The 27,396-nt window shown below is 39.0% G+C and overlaps 1 protein-coding gene across 1 annotated transcript in view; it reads left to right on the top strand.

The window, feature by feature from the left end:
• Positions 1-1,188: 1,188 nt before the first annotated feature.
• The window catches only part of KCNQ5 (potassium voltage-gated channel, KQT-like subfamily, member 5), an 82,509-nt gene continuing 56,301 nt past the window's right edge, over positions 1,189-27,396 (top strand). The window contains exons 1-2 of the mRNA XM_009084706.1: positions 1,189-1,296; positions 17,663-17,789. Coding sequence (XP_009082954.1) covers positions 17,672-17,789 — 118 coding nt within the window. The 5' untranslated portion in view covers positions 1,189-1,296; positions 17,663-17,671. The remainder of the gene's footprint in view (positions 1,297-17,662; positions 17,790-27,396) is intronic.

Below are 27,396 nucleotides of genomic sequence, written 5' to 3'. Positions count from 1 at the left end.
GGGTGCATTGGGCATGGGGGAGACTTCTAGCAGCCTCTCATAGAAACCACCCCTGTAAGCCCCTCCAAAACCTCACCACACAAACCCAATACACACAGCCTCTCTGGGCAACATGTTCTGATGGTGAACCACATTCTCTCCGCTTTTTTTTTCCTCATAGGTAATCAAAATTTTCTTCTCTGCAAACTGTGTCCTCTCTGCCTTTTTTACAGCTAGAATTAGATAGCTGAGGACAGCAGTCAGAGATCTCAGTGTCCCTTGAATCATGTTGGACAATATTAGCTCTGTTGTTGGTGAAGCAGTGCAAGACGAAAGGATAATCCTTACCACCAATAGTATAGGTCTCAGAGCAATATCAGTTCTGCAGACATGTCTGAAAACACCACATGTGCTGTATGTTGTAAGGATTGGACATGAGATATGCAAGAATTTGTATAATAATACCATTTGTTTGCATCTTCCTCGCGAAGAGATTTAGCAGCATGTTGGTGGTTTGTTTTGTCTGCATATATTCCACAGTATCATCACATTGGCTTGTGCAAACTCAAAATTGAGGTCATGTTTTCCTGATTGTAATTGCACAGCTTGTGTAAGACTTTCTTAATTGTTTTAACTTCTTCAATGGGTTGTATGATATTAAGCTTTTTTCCAGAGCAGAGTCTATTCATTTAGGGCAGTGATGCCACAGCTCTACTTCTCAGCTTCTGGTAGTTTGTATATGAAGTCTGTTGCTCATAAGGAAGTTGCTTCAGATGGACAGAGCAGTGCAATATGTAAGTTAGCTCTTCAGTAAGCTTGTGCAGCCAGTGTTTGTGGTCAGTTGTGGAAGCAACTATTTTTCAGACTGGGGAGAGGACTTTCCCATTGGTGCTCTTTGTCTAAAGACACTAAGAGTATCTGGACTGCATAAAGGTACAGGATTATGATACCAAAAGTAAGTCTGTGTATATTGGGTCATTTCTCCCAGAAGATCTTGTTTTGTGTGTTTGTTTCCATTAATTCTATCAGTGCTGCTCAGTAGCATGTGGATTTAATAACAAGCTGTTCTAATGTCTTTGATGAGCTAAGTAGTGGTTGAATTCCCCTCTATTAATGAAGTCTGTTCATTGACAGTCTTTTCTTAATGTTGGTGAAGTAGGATCAATATAGATACTGGTCAAGGTTCTGAAAAATATTAACAATTATTCATATTCTTTCTTTTTCAGTTTTCTCCTTGTGTTTGGTTGCTTGATTTTGTCCGTGTTTTCTACTATTCCTGAACACACAAAACTTGCCTCTGGTTGTCTCTTCATTTTGGTAAGTGAAACTTCGAAATACAAGACAGTTTTGCAGATACTTTTATATACATTCAAATCCTTTCCCTCACCATGGAGGAAAGGATATAATACCTGAACACTTTAAAAAGTCAGACTTTTCATCAGAATGATGAAAAAATTATAAAACAGAGGATTCTACCATCTTTTTATTGAAAAATAGATCAGATTGTATGACAGTGCTAATAAAGTACTGTATTGCATCCCCTTTGCTTGAGAATTGCTGTGGTTTATAAGTGATAGTTTTTCTACTTCACTTTGGCAGTGACTGAGCATGAAAAACCTTTGATACTGCTGCTGCCATTTATAAAGTCAGTATGTAGTAAGAGGCACTTAAAATAGGAAATAATTTTGGTATCTTAGATACCAATTCGTGCTAGCTGTTGGTAGATACTGACATTTTAGTGGCAGTTGTTGCAGTAGGATGTGGTAGTTTCATTATTTCTTCATAATACATGCTTTTGTAGCATGTTTATCTCTCCTTTTTCCCTTCTGAGGTAGATATAAATAGCTTTAATCCCTAGAAGTGCTTAATATTTTTTGTGCATTGTATGGAAGCCACTTTATTCATCTGCTTCTTGATGGGCCATTTAGTTCTGCAAGTGCTGGCCTGAGGATAGGTGGTAGTGAGTATTAAAAGCTCACTATATACCCAGAGTTGCCATGGTTCTTTCAGTTCCAAGTATGCAGCAGACTGTGGTAGTACCTGAGGTGAAGTAACTGTTGACAAATACCAACATTTTATTTGCCATCACTGCAAATATCTAAAAGTCCTGCCTTCAGAACAGCTCCCTAATTAGTTATCACATGAGCAGGATGATAATTATAATTATAGTGTATGCTATGTCTCTGCAGCACAATGAGCCACTGCATCAAGATCCCTGAACTAAATGTCCAGAGTTGGTTAGGTGCAGATGTGTGGTGTTCTGCTCCATCAGATTGGCTTCTTAGCAGAGCTAATTAGGGAGAACCATGCTAAATGTTGCATTTTTCTTCCTAGCCACATTAGCACTTTTTCTTTCTCTGAAGAAGAGATCAGGTGGCATTAAACCAGCCAAAAGGGATCAGATTTATTCCTACACTCACACCTAGACCCAGTATTTACAGGTCTGAACAACACTTTTCAAATGGAAGTTTGTTTGAATATTCTGCTGCTGGTTATATTATTGTAATGGCTACATTAATTGCTGCGATTTTTTGGTATAGAAAACAGGAAAATTTGATTAGTCTGAAAAATACCCTATTTGTAATAGCAGGTGCTTTTGTGATGAGTAATCTGTTTTCCTGTATAGTTATGCAAATTTGTTGCAGAAATGCCATTTGTTATGACATAAAATATGCATTTCCCATGAGCCACATATGTGTTGATTGTGTTGGTACACTTACCACTGCTGATTCCTCAGCTGGCTGATAAACACATTCCCTGTGCTTTGCCATGGGTTTCAGAGGAGCCAGAATATGGTGGAGCTCTGTGAAGTCCTGGGTTTGCTCCCTGCACTGGGCAGAGGTGTGGTGAGCTCTGCTAGCTGATACACAAGTCCATGTAGAGGTGTCCATCAGCTGAGTGAAACTTCTCAGAGTCTGCTGTGGGAAACTGTGGTGCTTTTTGCTGCTACAGCATCAAAGATGGACTTCGTCTATCCTAACAGTTCTGACTGTATATCCCATGGCATCCTCTGAACACAGAATTAGCCTTAGAGAGGCAGAGGGTGGATGGTTAATCCTCAGAGCATCAGTATTAACCAGGTCCAATATTTCTATGCTATAGCCTAGTGTGTTCAGCAAACCCTTGGCAGGAATAAACCTAGGGATGACGAATTTTGCATCTCCTGCTGTGGGTCTCTAATGGAGAAGAATATAAACACAGCAAAGTATGAAGTTCTAGAAGCAGGCTTAAGCTGACTGGTCTATTGCAGTTTGCTGATGCACAATTAGTTCCTTCTCTGCATTCTGAATCACTAGCTGATATTAGCAATGTTATCAGAGCAGGCTTTGGCAACCACAAACCAAGAGGAAAATACATTTCTACATTAACTCAGGAGCAGCTGTTTTGGCTGTGCCAACACCTAACTGCAACCACTAGAGTTTTTGCAGCCCTTTCTTTGCAGCCATTCACATAACTCTTACAAATGTGTCATTTAGCAGAGATAGCTGTATTAACTCTCAGATCTGTTTTAATGCTGGGTTTGCTTCATGCTTGAGAGGGAAGATATATGTTTATTTTCTAATGAAGTACCAGACAAATAAAACAATCCATCGAGCTGGCTACTGGGTTTCTGTGAACTGTTTGCTTTGCAGATTTATTCCAGATGGTGCCCCCCTACAGCCGTGTTAATTGGCTAAAAAGCTAATGTAATGTTCCTTCAACTTAATACCTGAGCTGCTGCCTGCACTGGCACCTGTGGCTTTTGACATATTGCAGCTATTCACAATTACACAGGGAGATTAAAGAGGGAAGTGTAGATGAGGTGAGCAAACCTTGCCCTCCTCTCAGAAAGGCCAGAGGAGCTGAAAATATTATTCTTCTGCCATCAGTCAGTTCCATTTATCTGCCCCAGCCTCGCCTTACAAGGGAGCAGCAACATATCTCCTAATTGCTGCATCCTGAATACTCCTTCAGAAACACACAGCAGTGTGTGATAGCTCAAAGTAAATCACTGTTTAGGAAAGCAGCAGAGGTTAATAGACTCCTCTGGGCTGTAGAAATGCCTGAGCTCTGCTCCCAGAGCCAAGGCAAACCTGCCCTGCTGTGTTGTGCGACCTCAGCCAGGGCTGCAGTTCTGGCACCCACACAAGTACTACTGTGTTCCAAGGCATCTTCTCCTTATCAGGGAGCCTGTCAAGGGAAACGCCTTTAGTATTCGAGTTTTATGATTAAAACGAAAGCCCTGCAGATAAGTTAAGTGCATATTGCATACAGTAATGTTGGATTGTTGCATCAGTAATTAATTTGGTTAGATTTGTGTCCAGAAATAATAAGACTAACCAGGAGGAGAGCATCAGATAAAACTCCTAATACCTACAGTGATAATTATGCTTTAGCCTCGACTGTACACACAACTTCTGGCACTCAAGTTGTAGCAGTGATATATCCCAGACAGGCAGTAGAATAAAATCTACTTCAGCATCAAAAAAAACCACAAGCAGCTTAAGAATCCAACTAACACAGCAAGAAAATAATCTTCGTTGTATTGCTGATCTCCTACAAGTACATTTGCTGGCACTTTATCAAATAATAAACACAAGGGAAGTAAAGCTGAGGCTGGGAAGGCAAAATCAAATCTTTTGAGGAAGATAGCCAAGAAAAAATATTATCTGGAACTGGAGGTCATTCACTCTCTTGACCAAACCCTCTATATCTTAAGTTCATTTTCAACTAAAGCTGAAAATTATATGAATAACTGGTTCACTTCTGCTTGTTTGCTGTCAGTTCAAGAAAATAAAGAAAATTAGTTGTCCCACAAAGATTTGGCAACTTGGGAAGTCAAACAAAAAGAAATTGCATCTGTTTAAATGCTTCATTTGACCTGGCATAATATAATATTATTTGAGTATTTTGAGAACTTTTGGCTCAAAAGTAAAATTAGGGCTGTAGGAAACAAAATGTCATTTTTAATTGAAGTGACAAAACATTCCCTTTATTCTTAGTTTTTGTTTTTAATCAAGATGGAGAGATTGAAAAACACGTGAATTTCTGCAGATCTGGTTTTATCAAATCTGTTTTGTGTTTTTCTTTGAAAATGTCTGGGGTAGAAAGCTGTTTTATCAAATCTGTTTTGTGTTTTTCTTTGAAAATGTCTGGGGTAGAAAGCTGTACCCAGTTTTGTAGGATAAGGGCCTCTGGAAATGTACTCTAGGAACATATTCTTCAGGCAGAAATAGCTCCCAAAGATATAAAAGCAACAGCAAGTAGCAGATGTACTTCATGTACTGTGGTCACTTACATGAATCCAAAAGGAAAGTCTACTAAGTGCTTCTATCAATATTTTTGTAGGATTTTTTTCTTCTAATATTTTTGCATAAAAGAAACATAGAAAGAGGATGTACATGATTGAAAAACATAGGATATAGGTGTTTCATAGCAGGAAAGCATATACTCAGTTTGTGCCTGCTCTGGGAGAGTAAATCCATGCACAGGGATGTAATCACACAAATCCACTACAAAATTTTAAATCTGGAAGAGTGGATTTTATAAAGAGAGATGGAGAGCTCTGAATTAAAAAGAAAAAGGAGCATTTTTCAATGTAGATTGTACCAGAACTTGAATCCTCTTGCCATGCTTGGATAAAAGACCACCAGACCTGACAGAGAACTGAATGGATGAGTCTGCAGGACCAGGTGTCAAGGCATAGGATTTTATAAAGAGAGATGGAGAGCTCTGAATTAAAAAGAAAAAGGAGCATTTTTCAATGTAGATTGTACCAGAACTTGAATCCTCTTGCCATGCTTGGATAAAAGACCACCAGACCTGACAGAGAACTGAATGGATGAGTCTGCAGGATCAGGTGTCAAAGGAAAAACTGAATGATCTTGAGAGATTTCAATTATAGATACATTTCTAACAAAGGTAGGGTATAGCCCATACTGTTGCAGTTTTGTTGAGTCTTCTGAGAGAGACAGATAAACTTATCCCCAAGATAAAAAACCACTGAGCTTCTCAAAACTCAGAATCAGTATTTCTCGAGAAATACTAATTTCCAATGTTTTCTTTCCCAAGTTGAATCATAGCTTTTAAATTTACAAATTCTGCATAGAAATCTCAATTATATTAGACATAGAACACTGATGTTATCAGAGACCAAATAAAAGAGGGAAATGTAATGTTGATAAGGTCAAAACCTTCATGTTTTCAGTCTGGTTTGAATTTATGTACACTAATATTATAATAAGGTGATAACATGAGCATAAAACAATTCAACCATTTCATAATAAACTACCTGTTAGCTTGAAAATATTCTTACCTTAGCAAAATAAATATTTTCATGTCTTTGCTAATTAAATCGATACTCTCCTATTGTGTATACTGATTTCACCAAATCAGAGCTGACTGATTCGGACTAGATCTCATCACAACTGCTTGTGAGTCTTTGTGTGCAAATAGAGCAGACTTCCTATAGGAATTTTAAGTGCTGCTTGCACCTTTCTGAAATTAAAAGTTATTAGGAGGAAGTCTGCCCGAAAGCAAAACTGTAGATGAAAAGGTGGAGTTATTTAAATGCATATCAGTGGATGTCCCCAGAGCTGTAATTCTTCTGTTGGAAGACAGTGTTGACATTCCCAACCAACCAGCAAAGCTCTAGAACAAATAAGTAGATACTGTAGCTATGGAGAGAGATGAAAGTAACCATAAAAATTATTCCATAACAAAGGAACACAACACTGCACATAAAACTGTGGAAGTATCTATATATTGTCCTCACAAGGTGTTTATGTATTGTCATCATTGAGGATGATAAATACACTTTAACATATCAGAGAATAAGGATGTCTCAATTCTGGCATAAGCCTATTATTGATATAGTTCTGGGATTGAGTATATTGTCAGTAATGTTTTTTACTTCCTTTTCTTTTATTCTTCTGTATTAAGCAGAAAAAAGACTCTGTAAAGAAAAGACTGAAAAATCACACATTGAACAGAACTGGGTTTTATTGTAATTAATAATGCAATGTTAAGATCTACTGGGAAAGCTTAAATGGGTTTGATGACTAAAGATGAGTAAAACCATATTATTATATGTGATCTGCAATCAGGGCAAAGAAAAATCTCATTATTGAATCACTTGAAGAAGGTAGAATAGCTATGAACAGTTACCTCAAGTGCTACAGCATTCAGCAGCAAATGAAGTGGAAGGCAAAAGATTTTCAGAGTCGCTGCCAGAGCAATTCCCAGGCAGGCAGAACTACCAACCAGTTACACTCCAACGAGAAATCTACATTTACTGTGCAATGTTAAGATCACTGGAGTTGGCACAAGTCAATGGCTGCTGGATGAAATACCATCCATGAAATTAATTTCCATTGCTCTGAATGAACAGGACATGTATAGAGAAATGGGTCGTACTGTGCAGTGGAGAAAGGTGGATGGAAATGGCAAATCCACAAGCAGTGTCAAATGGAACAAATTCATGACCTGATACAATTTTAGCATTGCAGTTGCTAACCTGTAGTAAGAAAGCCAGTGTTGATTTCCTAAATTTTATATTGTTGTAATCTGTTTCTATATAAGAGCTCTAACTTAGCTTATCTTGTCAATGACATTATATAGCTATATGCAGAAAGTCAGAAGAGAAGATACTAGTACTGCAAACAGTCAGTTTCTGATTCCCTTTGTTTCCCAAAACAAGGAGGATTAGTATTCAAAGGTGGAGAAGGTATTCTTAAGAGGGAAAGGACTGTTCATGATATCTGGAAAAGAGCCTTTTAGCCAGGTATTCAAGGGGCCACTTTCTCTAAGAGAGCACAGAATCTCTGGGGGGATTTTGAGATTAAGAGTGGAAAATGGGGAGGATTAGATGTTAGTGATGGGGTGTCAGGATTCAGATTAATAGGGATATAATTCCTTGAGGAGGGAAAAGCATATATCATTTTAGGTTAATCAACACATCATGCTAAAGGTCTGACCCAGCTGTCCTTGACCTTCTTTAAGGACAAGTGAGCAACACTCTTTGCACAACTGCATTTCCATGACATGTCTTCCCTCTTGATTTATCACTTTAAGTGATAACAAGGTAGCATGGGAAACCACTTCCAAGTCATAAGTGTAACATTTTCCATAGATGTAGGTTTGTAATAGTTTATGCTGGACTCTGAAGTATTGAATTTTTTTGGTTTCATGCCAGAATTTGATAAGGATTCAAAGTTTTTAGATGGAAACCAAGACCTACCTCCTTAAAGCAGGCAACAAACAGTTTAGATTGCAACAGTAAAAATGGAAAGATATCAAATTCTCTATCAAAACTTCTGACCTGACCCTTGTTAGGGAAGTATTGATTTGCCAAATGGAAATGCAGAATATGTCCCCAGAGGAAAGCCAAAGTACATGGTTATAAATAATATGAAAGGAAAAAGTCTAGAAACCATTAAATGTCAAAAGGAAAAGAACAGTGAAGAAGGCAGCACATCAGTGACATGAAAGCTGTTTGGAAACCTAGGAACATCCACCATCTGAGTAACACAGAGAAACTGCAATCCACTCAGTCACTTTGCACAGATGTGACAACACATGCAAAGGCACAGCTTGCTGTAGTCAAAATGTGAACTTTCTCGAGTGAGAGGAGAAATCTGTTCACAAGATTCAGTTTAAATACTGCAAAGTCAAGCAAATAAGTATCAAAATTCGGGCAAATATACATTAAAAATAAAAAAATCTGAAAGGATCCAGAGCAGACATACCTATCATACAAAAATTCACACAGAGTTTAATGTGTAGGTGATGGTAAATACACAGACACACACTGGAACAAAGTTCAGTCCTGAGGGCTGTGAACTGTGGGTGAGCTACAAAGATGAATTAGCAAAATAAGCACTGGCCATTTTAAACTTGAATGCTTCCATGGAGTGCCTAAGGAAAGGGTGTATGTCATGGACAGGATAATAACTTTGGTATCAAAATCTGAACCAGACAGGAATTGGCTGATTGTACCATATGAAGATATGATCACAGGAAATGTATGTCTCACAAAGATATATGTATGTTTTTGAGAGGATGTGAAAGGGGCTTGTTCTTTTCTTTTTCCAAGAGACCAAAATTCCATAAGCCTAGAAAAAGACAATAGTCAGCAAATGGCATGGTGTGTATAGCACAAGTCTTGGTATACTGGCTCTCAGAGTCTACATATTGGGCTAATAAAAGAGGATAAGTCTTGGTATACTGGCTCTCAGAGTCTAGATATTGGGCTAATAAAAGAGGAGACCAAGGCAACTTTTTCACTGAACCTAAGGAACCAAATGAAAATATTATAGCCAAAGACCTGTTCAAGTAGCAGAAATGTTTGATAAGGTGATACCTTTGAGAAACTAAATGCATGAGCAGGATTTTGGCAGACTGGAGTAGCAGAAATGTTTGATAAGGTGATATCTTTGAGAAACTAAATGCATGACAGGATTTTGGCAGACTGAGTAATGTGCCTACCATGTCCAGTTTGTCAAAAGCTACAAATTGTCAGAAAACTTTCTTAAAGATGTTTTCTGAAAATGTTTGGGACTGGTAATATTTCAGTGTATATCAAACCAGATGCACATAGGTCTCCCAGTGATCAAAATATGCATGGATGCATGCCTAGGGAAGCTCTCTTAATGAGCTTTGAGAACTGCAAAATTGCAAGAAGTAACCTGAACACTGCAAATACCATTTGCAGAATCTCTAGAATTTGACAACTCTAAACATGCTAAGACCAAAGAATAAAAGAATGAATATGCTGTTCAGCTCTGCTGTACAGCATCAGATGTTATCAGTTAATTCACATACATGTGATGTGCCATAACAATCAGCCTAAACATCAATACAAAATCACCATGGATGCCAGTGCATAAAAGGCTTCAGGGTCTGTACTGGTTTTGATGCCCATTCCACATTTCTTTGGGACTGGGTAAAGATACCAAATTCTTCACAGACATTTCAAAAGGAAAATTTTTGGGGCTGTGTTGCTACAGAGACATGTGCTTGAACGTCTGCCTGTAACATGTGACACCAGAAATGTGACTACAGCAGAAAAAATGCATTAAGAACTCACAAAGGAAATGCAAAGGTCTGGGTACAGCTGTACAGAGCTTCATTGTTTGCAAGAGGAGGGTAATTTTAAAACCAAAATGAGACCATTTACTGCTGATACCTCACTACAGAGAAAGAAAATGTGACCAAGCACAAAGCAGGGTAAAAAAATTTTGGAAAGCTGAAAATTACTCTATAGTGTGCATTTTATGGCTATCATCTCCTTTAAGGAGTTCTCTCAGAAGTGGTATGGCACAAAGTAGTGAGCACATGTGGCTGGAAAACACCATATTTAAGGGTGGTGCAGTATCTGGGGAAGAGCAGGATAGATGTTGAGAAGTCACTGTTTCCCATTGTCATTTTCCCAATTTGAAGAAGGGTTTTCAGTGATCACCAGGGTCTTCCTAGAAGAGCCATGTCCACCAAAAGCCAAAAGGAGGTTTTGGATCTGTTTGCCCACGTGTGCATTGACATGGTGATTGACATGGTAATGGCAATAACTATAATAGCCAGTGCATCTCTGTGCCACTTGTTCTTCTGGCACTGGCAGATTTTGACATGGTAATGGCAATAACTATAATGGCCAGTGCATCTCTGTGCCACTCGTTCTTCTGGCACTGGCAGATCCTCAGTTGTTGGTCCATGATGGTGATGTTAAGTGAGTCTGCTGGTCTGGGGAGGCAGTGGATGCTGAGGAAGGTTAGCACAGTTTCAATGGTAAGAATCTTGTATTGTGTCTGATATTGTAAATATTGTATTTACTCTATAAGAGATTATGAAAAACATGATTAAATTGCATCTATGTAACTATGGTGCTGGATTGTACTGTCTGATTCAAAACTGGTTTTACTCTACATAAAAAAATCTGGGCCGTTTTCTGTTGCAAATGCATAAAGAAGCAGCATGACTGATAGGTGCCATTTCACTCATAAACACAAAAAGGTAAATGGGACTTGGGATAGCAGAAGTCCTATACAACATGTGGTCATAAGACTGGTATTGTAATATCATATCAGTAGACTTGTAGCTGTGTGTTACGTTAAAAGGCTTAAATTAGAGAACTGATTTCTCAATAATCCTCTATTAATGTAGAATCTACATGGAAAATGTTAGTCATAATTTGGAAAAGCAAGTGCAGTAAAAGTATAACATTCATTATGAAAGTGATAAATGATAAAAAAGTTGCATAAATTTCATTTTATACTTATTGTGTATTGCACTGAGAGATGAACTGGCGTCTCTGATTGTGATTTATATGCCACTAATAGGGTCTATTCTGGGTTATGTTTTCAGATTTATGGCTCACTCTCTCTCTGTTAAACTGCAGTTGGAAAGAACTAAAACATTAGTTTCTTAAGTGTACATATATATGCACATGTAGATACACTTGTTAGCAGTTTAGATCAAAGATCTCCCTTTTTAATGCTGAACCAGGAATAACACAAATATGCTCAAATTGTACTATTATTTTAAACTATAACGCATGCACATTGCTTATCTGCTGGTTTTAATCTGGAAAATGGTCAGCAGAATAAAATTGTCCCTAGTCCTACACCAGCTTCTGCATCACAACTCTTTAAAGCTCAAGCCCTCCTCAAGTTTCATTGAGCAAGACTAGTAGTGTGCTTCCCCTCACATCCTGATGGCATCTCTTTAAAGTGTACAGCCCACCTTTGGTGCTCAGTAGCTGAAATCAGTAGAGGGTTTATTTTTGCCTGAGAGAGAGATACAGAAGCTGAGATGTTCTGTTCTTGCTTCAACTGAATGATAAACCAATCTCATCCTCTTTGACTATGAGTAATAAAGCATTGCTATTTGGATAGTATCAACTATTTCTGTGTCACCATAAAGATATTTTAGCAGCTGGTGACATTCCTAAACCAGTCAGCCATAAATCAAAGTATGACAACATGTTTATTCTCCATCCTTTTGAAATGGTTTGGAAACATTGGACTTGCCTGTTTATGAGTTTTTAGGGAAGAACGACATTGCTCCTCCTGGTCCTGCTGTTGTATTAGTTTACTAAGGATGGCTGATTTACACCAGATGAGAATATGCAGTGCAGCTACTCAGCAAAGATGTTGTCCTCAGCAGGGAAACACTTGCAGCCCTATTAAACCTTATTTCAAAGGATTAATTTCACCTATTCTTGTCCATTTCCCAGGCTTCTGACAATGTCACTTGTAGACCCAGTTCTCCTAAGAGCTCAAGGCAGGCAGCTCCTTACATCAGTCTGCAGCTCTATTGTGCTACTTCATTAGCCTTTAGAATACTTAACATCACAATTTCCATACAAGAAATATAATTAAAATTACAGCAGAGACATTGTCTTGTGGGTGGATTTCTAATATCCAAACTTCAACTCATTTACACATTGCAAAATGACCAGAGGCATCCTAGAACAGCACAAAATGCTTAACTTTAGTCATTTTCTTATCACAAAAATGGTCCTAATTCCCAGAAATTGCAGTCTGCAGCGAAGGCACCTGGATGCATCTGCAGCAAATTATTTTAAGTTTTAATAAGCAGTTATGCTAAAGAGTAAGAAAGATATGATACGAACTTTTTATTTGCTGTTATAATGCTAAGCTTAAGGGAAATCCTTATCATTACAAACTACCTGAGAAGCATATTAATGTAGACAATTTCAACAAATCATCACTTGTATCCTAATTAGATAGGGGGGAAAAGGGGGAAAAGGTGCTTATCATAGCTGGATTGAACAAAGTATGCTTGATTTCGTTAATTATCAACCCTGTTGATTAGAGTCCTCCAGGACCTTTTGTTAACAGAAACCTTTCTCTGGATGAGCTCTAATTTTCCTTTCCTGCCAATTGTGTGCCTCTCGCTGTTCCAGTGGTATAACAACTAGATATAAAAATCTTCAGGAGCACACTTGCACCTGTGTTCCTTAACCCAAAAGCAACTGAACCTTTTAAGCCCACATGTTTCAGCCTTGCTTCTCTTGGGTATGCATGATTCCCCATGACAACTGGAGCTGCATATGCAGAAACATTTCAGAATGAAAAGTTTGTCAGTCTGGATGAACTGCGCTTTGAGAAGGAAGAAGAACTTTCCACTGTCTGAACCACCAGTGCATCTGCCATAGTGGTTACTGGGGGTGCTAACTGTGAGCTTGAATAGCCAAAAAAGAGACAGATGTGGTAACTGGTGCAAGGCCAGATGCAGCTGTGATTGGAAAAGGATGACAAGATAGGGGAAAAGCAAGAAATGGCAGAGGCCAAAGCATCACTGCTCTACTTAGGAGGGGAAGGGTTAGCTTGCCAGTAAATCCAAACTTGTTCATCAGTTCAAATGCAGCCCTGTTGAATTTTGAAGGGGGCCAGATTTATCAACAGTGCAGGATTTTCCCATTCTGATATGAATGTTCTTATTCATATCTCATAAGTAATGCAAAATTAGTAGAGATCCATCCCATATCTCATAAGTAATGCAAAATTAGTGGAGTTCCATCACATTATATGTAGGACAGAGATACTTGGAATGCATCGTTTCTACAGCAAGTCTACAATTCATATGAGTTCTAATGATTTATTCCATCACATGCCTTCCCAATTATGCTCTGATCTTCTGTTTCAATTGCTAAGGAACCAAACCCAAGTTATTTCAAAGCCTAGATTTATGCTCGAGTTTGCAATAAGCCTTCCAAATGAATTTTTTTTAAAAAAAAAACCAACACAAAAACAATCCTGATCTTGTTTGGGATGCAGCCTTCCAATTTTTGTCCATGGAAAACCAAGAACCTCGTGACTGTACAGCTGCCATAGGAAAAAATTATGTCATTCCCTGGCCTGCATTAACCTAAACAGAGATTTGCCTTTACATTGTGACTGAGTGCTCTGATTACTAAAACATTACTTTTTCTAAAAATAATGCAGAATTGTTTGATCTCTCTCTGTTTTTGACCTGGACCAATCCAAAATTCCCTCAGTTCAGGAAGGATATTGAGGTGCTGGGGCAGGTCCAGAGAAGAGCAATGAAGGGACTGGAGCACAAGTGCCACGAGGAGAGGCTGAGGGAGCTGGGGGTGTTCAGCCTGGAGAAGAGGAGGCTCAGGGGAGACCTTATCACCCTCTGCAACTCCCTGACAGGAGGTTGGAGTCAGGTGGGGGTTGGTCTCTTCTCCCAGGCAACCAGCAGCAGGACAAGAGGGCACAGACTCAAGCTCTGCCAGGGGAGGGTTAGGTTGGATATTAGAAAGAGATTTTTTCCAGAGAGGGTGCTCAGGCATTGGAATGTGCTGCCCAGGGAGGTGGTGGATTCACCATCCCTGGAGGTTTTCAAGCTGAGACTGGATGTGGCACTTAGTGCCATGGTCTAGTAACCACGGTAGGGTTGGACTTGATTATCTTTGAGGTCTTTTCCAACCCGGTTGATTCTATGATTCTATGAAAACACAACAAAGCTGTCTATAAACTACTGTTTCAATGCATTCCCCCTTTTTTAGGAAAATCATTTTCCTTTAGACTTTATTATTATATGTATTCCCATCAAAATCAGTTGTTCTTTGAGGAAGGAGGAGTCACCAGGATATAAAGGATCAGTTTGAAACATCAGTATTTCAGAAAGTGAAAAACTGAGTGTGAAACCCCATCTACAATTTGTTCCATGTCTTTTCTGTTATTAAAGCTTATACCATGCTTTAAAACCTCCAGAAACTTGGTGTGGGCCGAAGAAAATCACATCTAGTCTTTTTTAAATCTGCAGTTCTTTTAGAGCATTGCAGTGCACAGAAGCATATTTACTATTTTGAGCTCACTTACTATAATTACAGCAGCTGTTTTAAAAATTTACTTAAGTAGCAGAAACTTTAGTTAATTTTTAGGGAATATCACCATGCATAAATTTTTAATGGTTCTACAAATGGCAACTATTTTTCCTGAGGAATGAACAGAGATATTTCGTATTGTCTCAACAAGAAAAATCTTACGCTCTTACCCCACCTGCCCACCCCCACAAAAAATTGAGAAATTAACCTTTTGCTCTTTTTCTCTCACAAAATAGATGTATCTCCAAAGTAGTATATGTGTTTGTGCGTGAGAGACAAATATGCTTTCTGTTTCTGACACAAAAGTGCACCATGTAGTACACAGACTCTCAAACTCAGGCTTTCAGCACACAAAGAGTTTTTTCATCTTGGTATAACTGAGCAAGCACAGCACATGGTAATGAGTAACAATGGTACAGATGATGAATACAAAACTGCACAGCACTGGTAGGAACCAGAAAAGTAAACTTCTTTTCAACTTCTACCAGCAGATTTGTGATACTAATTTAACTGAATTGAAGCTGGGGACTAGTCCTTCCAAGATCATGAAGTACTTAATGTTCTTGCCAGTTCTGCATCAGGGGCCCTGCTGGGGTCTAGAGCACAGAAGAGGACACACTCCTACATGTGTGGATCAGCTTCTGGAAGATGCCTGTGACAATTTCAGTGTGCTTACAAAGCTTATCACCCATCTGTACACACACTGTCTTTTCCAGGGAAACAACATACTTTAGTCAAATGAAATGCGATTAAGTTTTAACGAGAAAAAGATTTTATTGGAAGCGAAGAATTTTTCATGCTTCACAGACCTGCTCTCCTTCAGTATCTCTTAGCCCTGCCCAAATTAAAAACTTCATCAGGAGAATCAGATGTTGGGTAGCCTGGATGCCTGCCATCAATCCCCATAAATTCAGAGACATCATCTAACAATGTGCAAACCAGATTTGACAGTTCATGATTTAACTATCACTATAAAAGTGGTAGTTAAGTAACTAAAGTATGTATTCTTCCTTTTTTTTTCCCAGTTGGCTTCTTGTCCATTTTATTCTTGGCCTACACAGAATTTCCTACAAGGAAATGTACCAAATAGTAGTCAGCTATTAAGAATTATTGTTACTATATGGGGAACCTTTTCAATTTTGTACATAATCCTTTCTGAAGTTGTGCATGGAATTAAGCTGAAGTTTCTTATAGTGGAATAAAAAGAAAACCTTAAACAATCACACTCATTTTTCCATGTGTTCTTTTCTAACAAAAATAGGACATTTTCTTTAGCCACGTGTTAGCAGAGGGATCTTATTCTGCTTTTGTGATTTAGGCATTCAACATGAGATTTACAAAACTGGAAATGAAGAAACTGAAGAAGGCTCTAAAAGCTCTTTCGATGTGATGTAGTTATACAAGCTGACATGTTTTAGGAAGGAATATTAGTTTTTCAAATTGTTCTATGACAGCAAAAGCAAATTATATTCACAATGTTTCAATGTACTGCCACTAATCATAATCTAGTAAAGCACCATTACATAACACAACATTAATAATGCCATTTGTTAAGGTAAATTAATTCCCGAGTTGACATATATGATATTTACAGCCTCATTGGCTCATAGATTTGTAGGGGCTCACAGTCTAAAAACACACAAAGTGTTTATTGGGGAAAAGTCAACATTGCAAATATTCCTCTATTTAATTCATCTGCAGTACTTTCTTCCCAGTACCACACTAGTCCTCATGCTGCAGGGATAACAAATTAATTGGCTGACAAGGAACAGCTTACTCCTGGACAAGGAAATACATTCAGCTGCCAAATAAAACACGACTTCCATCCTCTTCTTCTTGATGAGCTGCTTAAGAAACTCTGTCAAGTAGTTTTTCTCCCTTTGGTGAACACACAAATTTTTATTTTATCATTTCAAACCCCATAACTTTATGATGGTATTCCAGAAGGTTACCTAAGTTTATCATTCCATCCCAGTGTGTATGTGCTATATCACTGCATATTGTAGGGATTCAGTTTTCCTTAAGGTATGGAGCTGAGTTGTGCTCCAAGCTCTATTACAGCAACTCTGTTGACCTCACTGTTGCAATGAAAACTTTCTTCGAATAACAACTGCATAAAGACAGTCTTTAAGAAGGTCTCAATGCAAAAGAAAAGCAGACCAAACCAGCAAGGTGAGATTTATAAATGTTTTCATTCACAAGTTTTCCAGAGAAAGTTAGGCTTAGTGTTGACATTCTTTTACTGCCTTACAAACAATTGCATAGCCAATGTATGCAATTACACTTGCATGTATCTTAACCTACTGCTGTGAACAACCTGATGTCCTAAATGCCTCATCTCAGTCACTTCACCTGTATATTGCAACAATGAGAATGTATCTCCCAAAACTCTTAGCCTTTAAACTAAGAACTAATTTTATGGTTGTGGATATGGAACATATTCTTCACTAGCTGTCTAAATTAGAATCATAAAATCATAGAATTGACCTGGTTGGAAGAGACCTCAAAGATCATCAAGTCCAACCCTACCCCATTGCCTGTGCTGTGATCCTCAATATCCAAAGTCTCTGAGTATCTTGCTCTGATATTTTTGTGTATGATTCAGTTCTTCAGTGTTTCTCATTTAGTAGCCAATCTTAGCTGATGTTTAATGTTTTCAGCTTAGCCTTGGACCATTCACTAGCAAGCTCTGGGGATTGTGTGCTGCTTGTAGGTGTGTAGCCATCCTGGGCAGCAGGATCCCAAGTTTGGCTCAAGGTGGACTGCTAGACACAAACAGTGGTCATAAGTTTCCTGATGCTCCAGCATTGGTCATCTGTAACAGGCATTTTTCTTATTTGCTGTTTCTAGGAATTTGTCATGATTGTTGTCTTTGGTTTGGAATTTATTATTCGTATCTGGTCTGCTGGATGCTGTTGTCGATACCGAGGATGGCAAGGAAGACTGCGCTTTGCAAGGAAACCATTCTGTGTAATAGGTGAGTGTTCCAGCTCTAGTTTATTTTAAGATAAACACCTTCCCCCTCCTGGTTTGCTTCTGAATGAAAACTACTGGAATCAGACCCTGTTTACAGCAACCAGCTGTAAATCCAGAACAGCTGTGTGTCAGCTATCGTCTGCCCAAGTTTTCTCTCGATATAAAATCACAATGTCCCGAAATACCGGTCAGGTCACGGTTCTCTCGATATAAAATCACAATGTCCCTAAATACCAGTCAGGCCGTGTTTCTTATGTTCTCCAAATGGCATTTTCCTACACATGTCATACACATGGCCTGAATATTGGATGAATGAGGAGTTGAGGGCTGATCTCATTGAAAATCACAGGAGCTGTGTGCATTTAACAGCCATATTACATGTCTTGTACATACTTGCATAGATACCATGCACATATGTGTGCACATAGTGTTTTCCCTATTTTACCTCTGTGATCAGACATGTGTACACTGCAATACATTTGAAAACCTACCTAGAAACATCTTCTGACAACATTGCTGCTTCCTAGTTGCTGTTCTCTGCATGACAATCCAGGTATCTGCTCTGCAGTGACACTAGCATAGGATATAGCATACTTCTTCTACAGGTATTTCAAAAGACTATTTCTCCCCTTCTTTGCACTAAACTTTGTCTGTGAGAATGGTGAATAGGGCCACAACCAGTCAAAACCCTATTTTGAAAAAGAATCTGCAGGAAAACAGCATCCTAATAGAGGCAGAATTCAAGAATGGCTAACCAAATTAATCTGATAATTTCTTATTTTCCTAATGGTTTGAAGAAAATGCTTTTTACAGATCAGCTGTGAAAATTCAGGATATCAATATCGCAACTTCGCAACTTCCTTCCTCTCTCCAGACTTGAAGTTCATCTGCTTGTATCTTTAAATAACTTATGATTCAGCTAGGGCAGGATACATGTTCTTCCATGCATCTCTACAGCAGCTATGACACAGTGGGGGAACTCAGTGAAATCAGTGCTAAGGTCTCCTTAAGAGCACATGGCCAGTTTGGACCTATAACTTTTAATGCATTTGTTTAACTATTGACTTAGTTATCCATTCAATTATTCTTTCCATTTATTGTTACAGTGGAACAATAATATTTTAGAAGACTTAGTCTGTTTGCTATTAATTAAATTTGCTATATATCTCCAGCAGATCTGTTTTCCAACTATTTTTGTGATTAAACACAAATCACATAGGGAAATGGTCTAAGAGCTAGAAATAATAAATTTGAGGATTGTCTCAAGGGTCACGTTAAGACAGCCTTTATTTTTTCCATTAATAACCTAATAAGCAGAGAAGTTTTATTCAGGGCCAAAGCTCTCTGCTTATGTTAGTGTGCCTACAATGTCACTACCCTGACAAATTAGTTCATCAAGAATCACTGTGTGTTACCAGGTTAGTAATTATATCTATCAAATTATTTGACAGTTTTGTACCCTTATTTATTTATGTGAAAATGGGAATCTTAGCATAGTATTAAACCTTAATTTGTATTCTATCCCGTGTCAGGAGTTACCTGCCATCCCTCATTTGCTCTGGTTGTATATGAGATCATGTACATTATGTGAAAGGGCATAGCAAGACATCCTTCCAGGCACTTAAGGTACTCTCTGCAGGTCCTAAATTTCCTCAGCATATCATTCTGAAGGTTGGATGTTGGCACTGCAATGTTGCTGTGCTGTATCATTCAGAAGAGCAGCAATCCAGGCACTGCATATTCTAACTGCTGCCTCTGGAGACCAGGGATGCTGACACCCAGGCAGAATTTGATGTCTGTGCCTCAGCTCCGTGAAGATTCCCAAAATAAAAAAGAACATGTCTAATTGGGAAGAAATATGGCATCCCCTACCTGTCAAGCCATTTGGGGATGCTGAAATAAGAGAAGAGTCCATTGTCCTTCCTCTGGCAATGGGCCTCCTTAGATGATGGCATGTGACCTGACAAAATTAAGCTTCTGGCCACTCTCCTATGCATATCAGAAGTTTTACCATCACAATGAAATCTCAGTCTATGAGGGAGTTTCCACACAGTGGCACAGTATAAAAATATTTAGGAATAATCACTAGCAAGCTGTGGGTCAGAAGAGTAAGATCCTGCTGGTCTCACCTGTATGTCTGAAGTCTGCTAGGTTTTAAGAGGAACTTCTTTCACTCCACTGACTCTGTAATGAACTTTGGGACTGCTATGTGAGGAAGCCCAGCAAGAACAAGTGAATTTTAGTCACAGAATCATAGAATATCCTGAGTTGGAAGGGACCTACAGGGATCTTTGAAGTCCAGCTCCTGGCCCAGCTCCTGGCCCTGCACTGGGCAGCCCTAAGAATAACACCATGTGCCTGAGGGCATTGTCCAAACACTTCTTGAATTCTGGCAGGCTTGGTGCTATGACCACTTCCCTAGGGAGCCTGTTCCAGTGCACGACCACCCTCTGGGCCCATGAACCCCAGGACATGGCTGGTCCTCCTGGCTGCCAGGGCAACTGCTAAGTCTAGTGTCTAAACTTTATGCTATTTAACCTCAGGGCTTGAAACACCTATTTCAGCCTTTTTCACCTTAAATTTCAGCCTACTTCTAGTAACATAACATTTCTTCAGGGCAACTACACTTCCTGGTGGTCCAGCTGAGTGAAAGATTTCATATATTTCAGTCAGTCCATTAGCAGTTTCACCACAGCTGCTTCTATTTTACCTCTAGTCAAGCTGCAGCATGATGGAAATGTCACAAGTTCAAACTGTGTTGAGGCTGCAGAATGAATAAATTCCCAACAGGAAGCTGAAGTCCATTATCTGTATTCAGGCTCTTGAACTTCATGGCTGGCAAACCTCGTTTCAGAGCATTAAGTGACAGCACTGAGTTTTGCTTATTACTGGATCTATCTTTCATTAATTGGAGTGGTAATGAACCATCATGTGGCACTTTTGCCAAGTCTTTATAAACAGAGGCTGCAGAATGAATAAATTCCCAACAGGAAGCTGAAGTCCATTATCTGTATTCAGGCTCTTGAACTTCATGGCTGGCAAACCTCGTTTCAGAGCATTAAGTGACAGCACTGAGTTTTGCTTATTACTGGATCTATCTTTCATTAATTGGAGTGGTAATGAACCATCATGTGGCACTTTTGCCAAGTCTTTATAAACAAATCCATATGCATTACAAGTTTTTTTTCTGAACCTTTAATTTGAATTATTTCAATGTATTTGTGTAATGACACATTCTATGTCTGTCACCTTGGTATTTAGACACATTATATAGTTTAAATACAGATAGTAAATCTGCTGCTCATGCTAAACAATATAAACAGCCCCTTTCCAGTATCATTTGAACTCTAAATAACCCGGTGATGATCTGTAATTAAGTATATCCTTGACCAAGAAGACAGATCTTATATCACATCTCATTATAAATCCCAGCAAAATCAAGTTCCAGCAAATTTCCCACTGGGAGACATCTTGCCAGCACAGCTTGAACTCATATCAGGAGGGTGCTGCCCACTTCACTCCAGAAAATACTCTGATAGTAGTAGTAGTAGTAGTAGTAGTAGTAGTAGTAGTAGTAGTAATAGTAGTAGTGTTTAGGCTTCAAACTGAAATTTTCTCAGATAATTTCAGCAGCCATAATTCTGCACAATGAACAGAGATGCTCTTTAGGCTAGATTGGTCCCAAATTATGTAAGTTTTTACAACTAGTATTTAGTGACGTATCTTCATGTTTGACAGCCCTGGCAGTACAGTTTTTAGAAAAGTGTAGGAAAAATAATGTCTTTTTAGCATCATCTATAAGCCTTATTCTTTCACATTTACTTTTGCTGATGACTACCCTCACTGCTAAGTACCATTTGCTGCAACTGAAGACGTCAGGCTCTGGTCTTCTCTTCCTAGAAGTTGTATGTCTGCTATTCAAAATAAATCTGCGGGTTTGGTATGATGCAGTTCACATTGAAATTTCTTTCTGGTATGTGCTAGAGAATCCAGCAGCCTCTGTTTGTTGCTTGCTGTGGCTTTTTGACCTTACACTAGTGTCACTCCCAGTTTGTTTTGAGTAGAGGAATGCCTATCATGAATTGGGCAACCTGAGTGAAGCATGTCTAGCAACTTCTTTCCCTGATGGGGAGATATGGGTAGTGTCACATGTCATCTTAGTGAGGCTCAGAGCACAAGCTTTTTATCAGAGGGCTTAGCTTTCATTGCATCAATATTCTAGGCTAGTGTAAGGTTTCTGATGAAATTATTTTCATTATAAAAAACCTAATTGAAACCAAAGTAATTCATAGAAACAAAGTCCCTTTTCCCAAGGAAAGGCATTTTATATTCATCTAGATATCTTTATCATCAAAATTTGAAGCACTCTCTCTCCCCAACATGCAGAATAGCCAACAATACCATTTCTGATTTGTGGATAAGTTACGGTTAAATTCTTCCTCTGGGAGATTTGAAGCAGGAAATTACAATCTCTCAGCCCCACTGAAACTATCTAAACGTCCATAAATAATTATTAATTGGTCCAGAGAGAGATATGCTGATTTACCCTGTAACCTGGTGTTAATTGTAGTTGTCTGCTATGTGAGAAACTTTGGCTTTGTTGACCCAAAGAATAAACAGTCATTTGTAAACAGGCAATTCCAGTAGTACAAATTAGGAGCAATCCACACCAAAATGGATGAAATAGGTTAGAGCACTGGGATGTGAAAAATCAGAGAACAAAGACAGGTATGTGATGAAAAGGCTGTTAAAAGCCAGAGACCTTTTATTTTTAAAAATATTATTTGCAATATTAGAATTCCTTTATTACAAGGCTATTAAAGATATTCTCCCAAGCATGAGGTAGTTATGTCCATTTCAAACAACTCAGTTCCTGCAATAAAATGCTTAGCAATTCCTAATTCAGTTCACTTTTGTTAGTAAAGTGTCCTAAAGTCAAAAGTCACAGTCAGATTATTTAGAAATAATGAGACACCCTGTCCATGCTCATTCAGATTCTGTAAATGATTTATGCAGCCTTTCAAATTATTACTGATCTCTCATATTTGAATCTCAGAAAAAGCATTTGAGGATAATTATAATAACGATAATAACAACATGATATTAAGTGCTATATACTATAAAATATTATGTAATATAGATGTGTATTATAGAACTTTCAGTGCTGTTTGTGAGCTGTAACTTGAAAATGTACAGTAAGGAGGTAAGCAGCTGACAGACCAAGCAGCAGTCAATACTTTCTGCTTTTAGTCTTAGAAAGTTCAGCTTTGCTCACAGTTTTTAGGGACTTGTTTTAAACTTGTTCCTACTAGAAATGCCCAGTATTTTAAGATGCTTACAGAAATACCTTTCTTTGCACTATCTATCTCTCTTCACTTGATTTGAGATGTTCATATATGACTTACTATGCTGAATTCCCATCATATCCCTAGACAACATAGTTGCTCAGATTTCCATAAATATGTGTAAATTCATCAATCCAAAATTAAGTAGTTGTTAATGTAAACATTGATGTGGAAGTTGGAAGTAGGCAGGATTGTGCCAAATCCTCTTGTCTGCCTACCTCAGTTTATGGAGTCTCAAAAGTAGTAAAATTGTTTGGTTTTCAAATTTTATCATCCTTAGCATCTAAAAAAAAATGTATCTTTAATGAAGTGAATAACATGTCAGCGACTAACTCATATGCAAGGAAATACTCAGCTCTGTTGGCTTCTTTCCAGATATTGTGCTGCAGATGAACTGCTTTGGTGTGTGACATCCCTTGTAACTCCCATCTAAGATTATTGTCTGCTCTTCCCTGTATCTCCTTTGTGAGAAGAATTGCTGCCTTGGTCACTGTTCAAGTTTTGCTTTTGAAGCAGTGAATTATGATCCGCAGGCAAAAATCAGAATCATGTCAGAACATTTTCATATTGGTCCAAAATAGCATCCTATTATACTCAGTGTTTGCTATTTTAAGCTTCTACAACTGCCCATTACTCTATCCTTGGCACACATGCACCTTCTCACAGGACTGTGATATCCCCAGCTTGTAGGACTTCTTTATTTCAAAGGCTGCTTTCAGTTTGTCTTTAATTTTACTACCATGCCTGTAATTACTCAGGTGTGCTTTGTCAGCATGTCAACATAAATTTGAATGTTAATACCTCAGTGTGGTACATTAGACAACTGTCAATCTGACTATTTGAGCCATGATTAACTGCTCTTGCAGATGTTAGTCGATCAAATTGTGCTTTCTGTCACGGTGTCCCAGCCTCACCTCTGTCAGCCCAAATGAAGACATTTGAAGAGGTCTAAGTGGAGTTGTTTTCTAGGCATATGCTGCAGGAATCTATCTAGAATGATTTGAAAGCTCTATGCAACGAGGGGAAACATAGTGAGAAATGATAGAGTAGAATAGGATAGCTAGGAAAACAAAGGAAAGAATAGAATAGAATAGAATAGAATAGAATAGAATAGAATAATTTCAGGTGGAAGTGACATACAATGATCATCTAGTCCAATTGCCTGACCAATTCAAGGCTGACCAAAATTCAAAGCATGTTGTTAAGTACATTGTCCAAAAGCTTCTTAAACACTGACAGTTATGGGGCATCAACCACCTCTCTAGGAAGCCTATTCCCATGTTTGACTGCCCTCTCTGTAAATAAATGCTTCCTAATGTCCATTATATAGACACTTCTAGACACTGTATCATGGGCAACTACCTCATTCACATTTTTCTGTAATAATTACACTTTTACTAATTCTTGTGCACAGATCACTTTGTGCCTTTTTCAATCACCCTGTAGCATATGAGCAGGCAACATGCTGCTATTTTATATTTGCAGTATGCCTTTCCATCTCTTGGCTTCTTTTAGTTGATAGTTATTACTCCTATGACTGTTGAATGTTGTGACTTTACTGCTGTCTTTGCTGAAGAGTAGTTTATTTCTGTTTGTGTCACCTCTGTGCGACCAAGGTCTCCAGGACAGGGTGATAGGTGCAGTTGGTTAAACACAGTAGTTTCATTTTGCTTGGCTGCATTGTCATTTAGAAACACAGACATTTTCAGTTGCTTTAGAGACAGTGTTTGTTTCTTGACATACAGTTTTCAGTTATCTGCTGAGCTTTAATTTGTTAACTGGCAATGCTGACAGTTTAAAACAGAAGCTTTGCCCACTGTTACATTCAATATAATCAAATTGATTGCCAGAAGTCTTCATCCAGCTTTGCCACTAGCTTATTGGTGATCACAAATCTTGAAGAAATGACGATTCCACAGATGTTTCCATTCTTTTACATCCCTCCAGAGAGCTGTGTGTTGGCACCAGTGCTGCTAAAGTGACCGATGAGCAGAATAGTCCAGTGGGAATTGCAGGAAACCTCTATTTTTATGATCATGCCTGAAATGGTTACACTCCAAGTGCTGCATTAGGAAAAGACTTGTGTACAAGACAGAAAATAGTTTTTATAATTCCTCCTTTTTTACAGCTGCTATGTTAAATACAGGAATTAGGAAGGATTTGACAATGTAACAACATGGTTACACTGTGTAACATTGTTAAGATATTTATATTGCACATGTAATATGGCTAAGTAGAAATATTTGCATATTTCTAGATGGCAAGTTGGGCATGTTCTGCACATTTGAATTTCCTCCCTTCCTATCCCTAGCACATAAGCTCTGGGCTATAATCTGCAGCCTCCTATTAAAGAAAAAGTAAATTTTTTCCCTTTAAGCTTGTAAACTGAGGCTTTGTCCTTTGCACTGATGGATGATAATGCTGTCAATAACAGATCTAAGGAAGGTGACCATGGGATCCATTTTACATCAACCCATGAAAGCTCCTAAATGGTGTAAATGCTTATTAGAGTGTGGCATAAACCAACCCTGATTCAGGAAGAGGAAATGCAGCCACTTGTTTCCACCCTTGTGCTGTCTGGTCCTGATGCCCCAGTGCATGTATGTGACCATCTGGGGAGCAGTCAAGGTGAAGGCAGAGCTCCTTCAGCCCTGGGGCTTCCCTTTGCCAGCCCAGCCTATTCATGAGGCCCTCACGCTGGGGGCTGCTTCATTTAGGGTGAAAACCTCATGAGGAAGCATGGAGAGGTTGTCACATAGAATGGCATCATCTATATTTAAGATCTCGTTTAGAGATTGCGCCTGTTGGGTTTGTGAGAGTTCTACCAGATTACAGATCTTTTCCTCTACAACAAGCACTGAACAGAGTTTCCATTTCTTTCTTCATGTCTCCCATACCAGGAAGTCTCAAGGGTGGCTGCACAAGGTGCCCCACACTAGTGTTCTCCAAATCATATTAAGCCTTCTTACTGGCACAGTAGTCCCTCTCTAGATACTCGCCCACAAATAGCAGCTGAGGGTAAAGAGTGGCTGGAAATTTCTGATTCTGTATATCATCTGATTAAACACTGTATTTACAGAAACAAGAGGCACTCTGACTGTGCAGATATCCAAAGTAGCTGTGTAGGTTAGGAATGAAAGTTCTGGTTTCAGGCAGCAGGAAGAGGTATGTGCCTCTGAAGGGCAGCTCAGAAAACTGAATGTAGGAACTCTTCTCTTTCAGCCAATACTGGGAGATCTGTGGTCCTGCCTTCATCATCTGCATTAGATAACTCAGCTAAATCCTGGACTACCTCCTGTTTCCCCTCCACACTATGAATTTGAGAGCAGAATATAAATCTTCCCTCTCCACCTATAAACAGGCTTTTCCTCCCCCTCCAAGAGATACTTTTGTCTACCGGCTCTTTTCAACATCTTCTCAGTTTTCACCCATCCAGTTTCCTCCTCAGGCCATGGATTTTTCTGTTCTCACATGTTTTTCACTCCCATACACTGCATCACCTGCATCTTATGCCCAGTCTGGGAATGTGGTAGATGGGCACTTCCAGATACCCTGCCTGTCTGCACTTCCTCGAGATTTCAGAGTATAGTTGAAAAGGCCATGAAAGTGCAGGATCCTGCCTATAGATTCACAGAATCACAGAATAATCAGAGTTGGAAGGGACCCTTGAGGATCATCTAGCCCAACTCCTGGCCCTGCACAGGAGATCCCCAACAATGACACCATGTGCCTGAGAGCATTGTCCAAACACCTCTTGAGCTCTGTCAGGGTTGGTCTGTTACCACTACCACTTCCTTGGGGAGCTATTCCAGTGCACAAACAACTCTGGGGGAAGAACCATTTTCTAATATTCAGCCTAAACCTCCCCTAATGCAACTTCAGACCATTCCCTCGGGTCCTGTCGCTGATTGCCAGAGAAGAGGTCAGTGCTGCCCCTGCACTTCCTTCTGTAAGGAAATTGTATCCAGGTGTCCTGTCAGTCTCTTCTTCTCCAGGCTTCCCCTCAAGGCCCTTCACCATCTTCACTGCCTCCTTTGGATGTTCTCCAGTAACTTAATATCTTGCTTTTATTGTGGTGCCCAAAACTGCACACAATATCCAAGGTGAGGCCAGACCAGCACAGAGTAGAGCAGAGCAGGACAATCACCTCCCTCGACCATCTGGCAATGCTGTGCCTGATGCACCCCAGGACACGGTTGGCTCTCCTGGCTGCCAGGGCACACTGTTGATGATATTCAACTTGCCATCAACAAGGACCCCCAG

The sequence above is a fragment of the Acanthisitta chloris genome, unplaced genomic scaffold (assembly GCF_000695815.1).
Source record: "Acanthisitta chloris isolate BGI_N310 unplaced genomic scaffold, ASM69581v1 scaffold641, whole genome shotgun sequence".
Classification (NCBI taxonomy): domain Eukaryota; kingdom Metazoa; phylum Chordata; class Aves; order Passeriformes; family Acanthisittidae; genus Acanthisitta; species Acanthisitta chloris.
The sequence above is the reverse complement of the archived record's forward strand: the minus strand, read 5'-3'. Positions and strand labels throughout refer to the sequence as shown.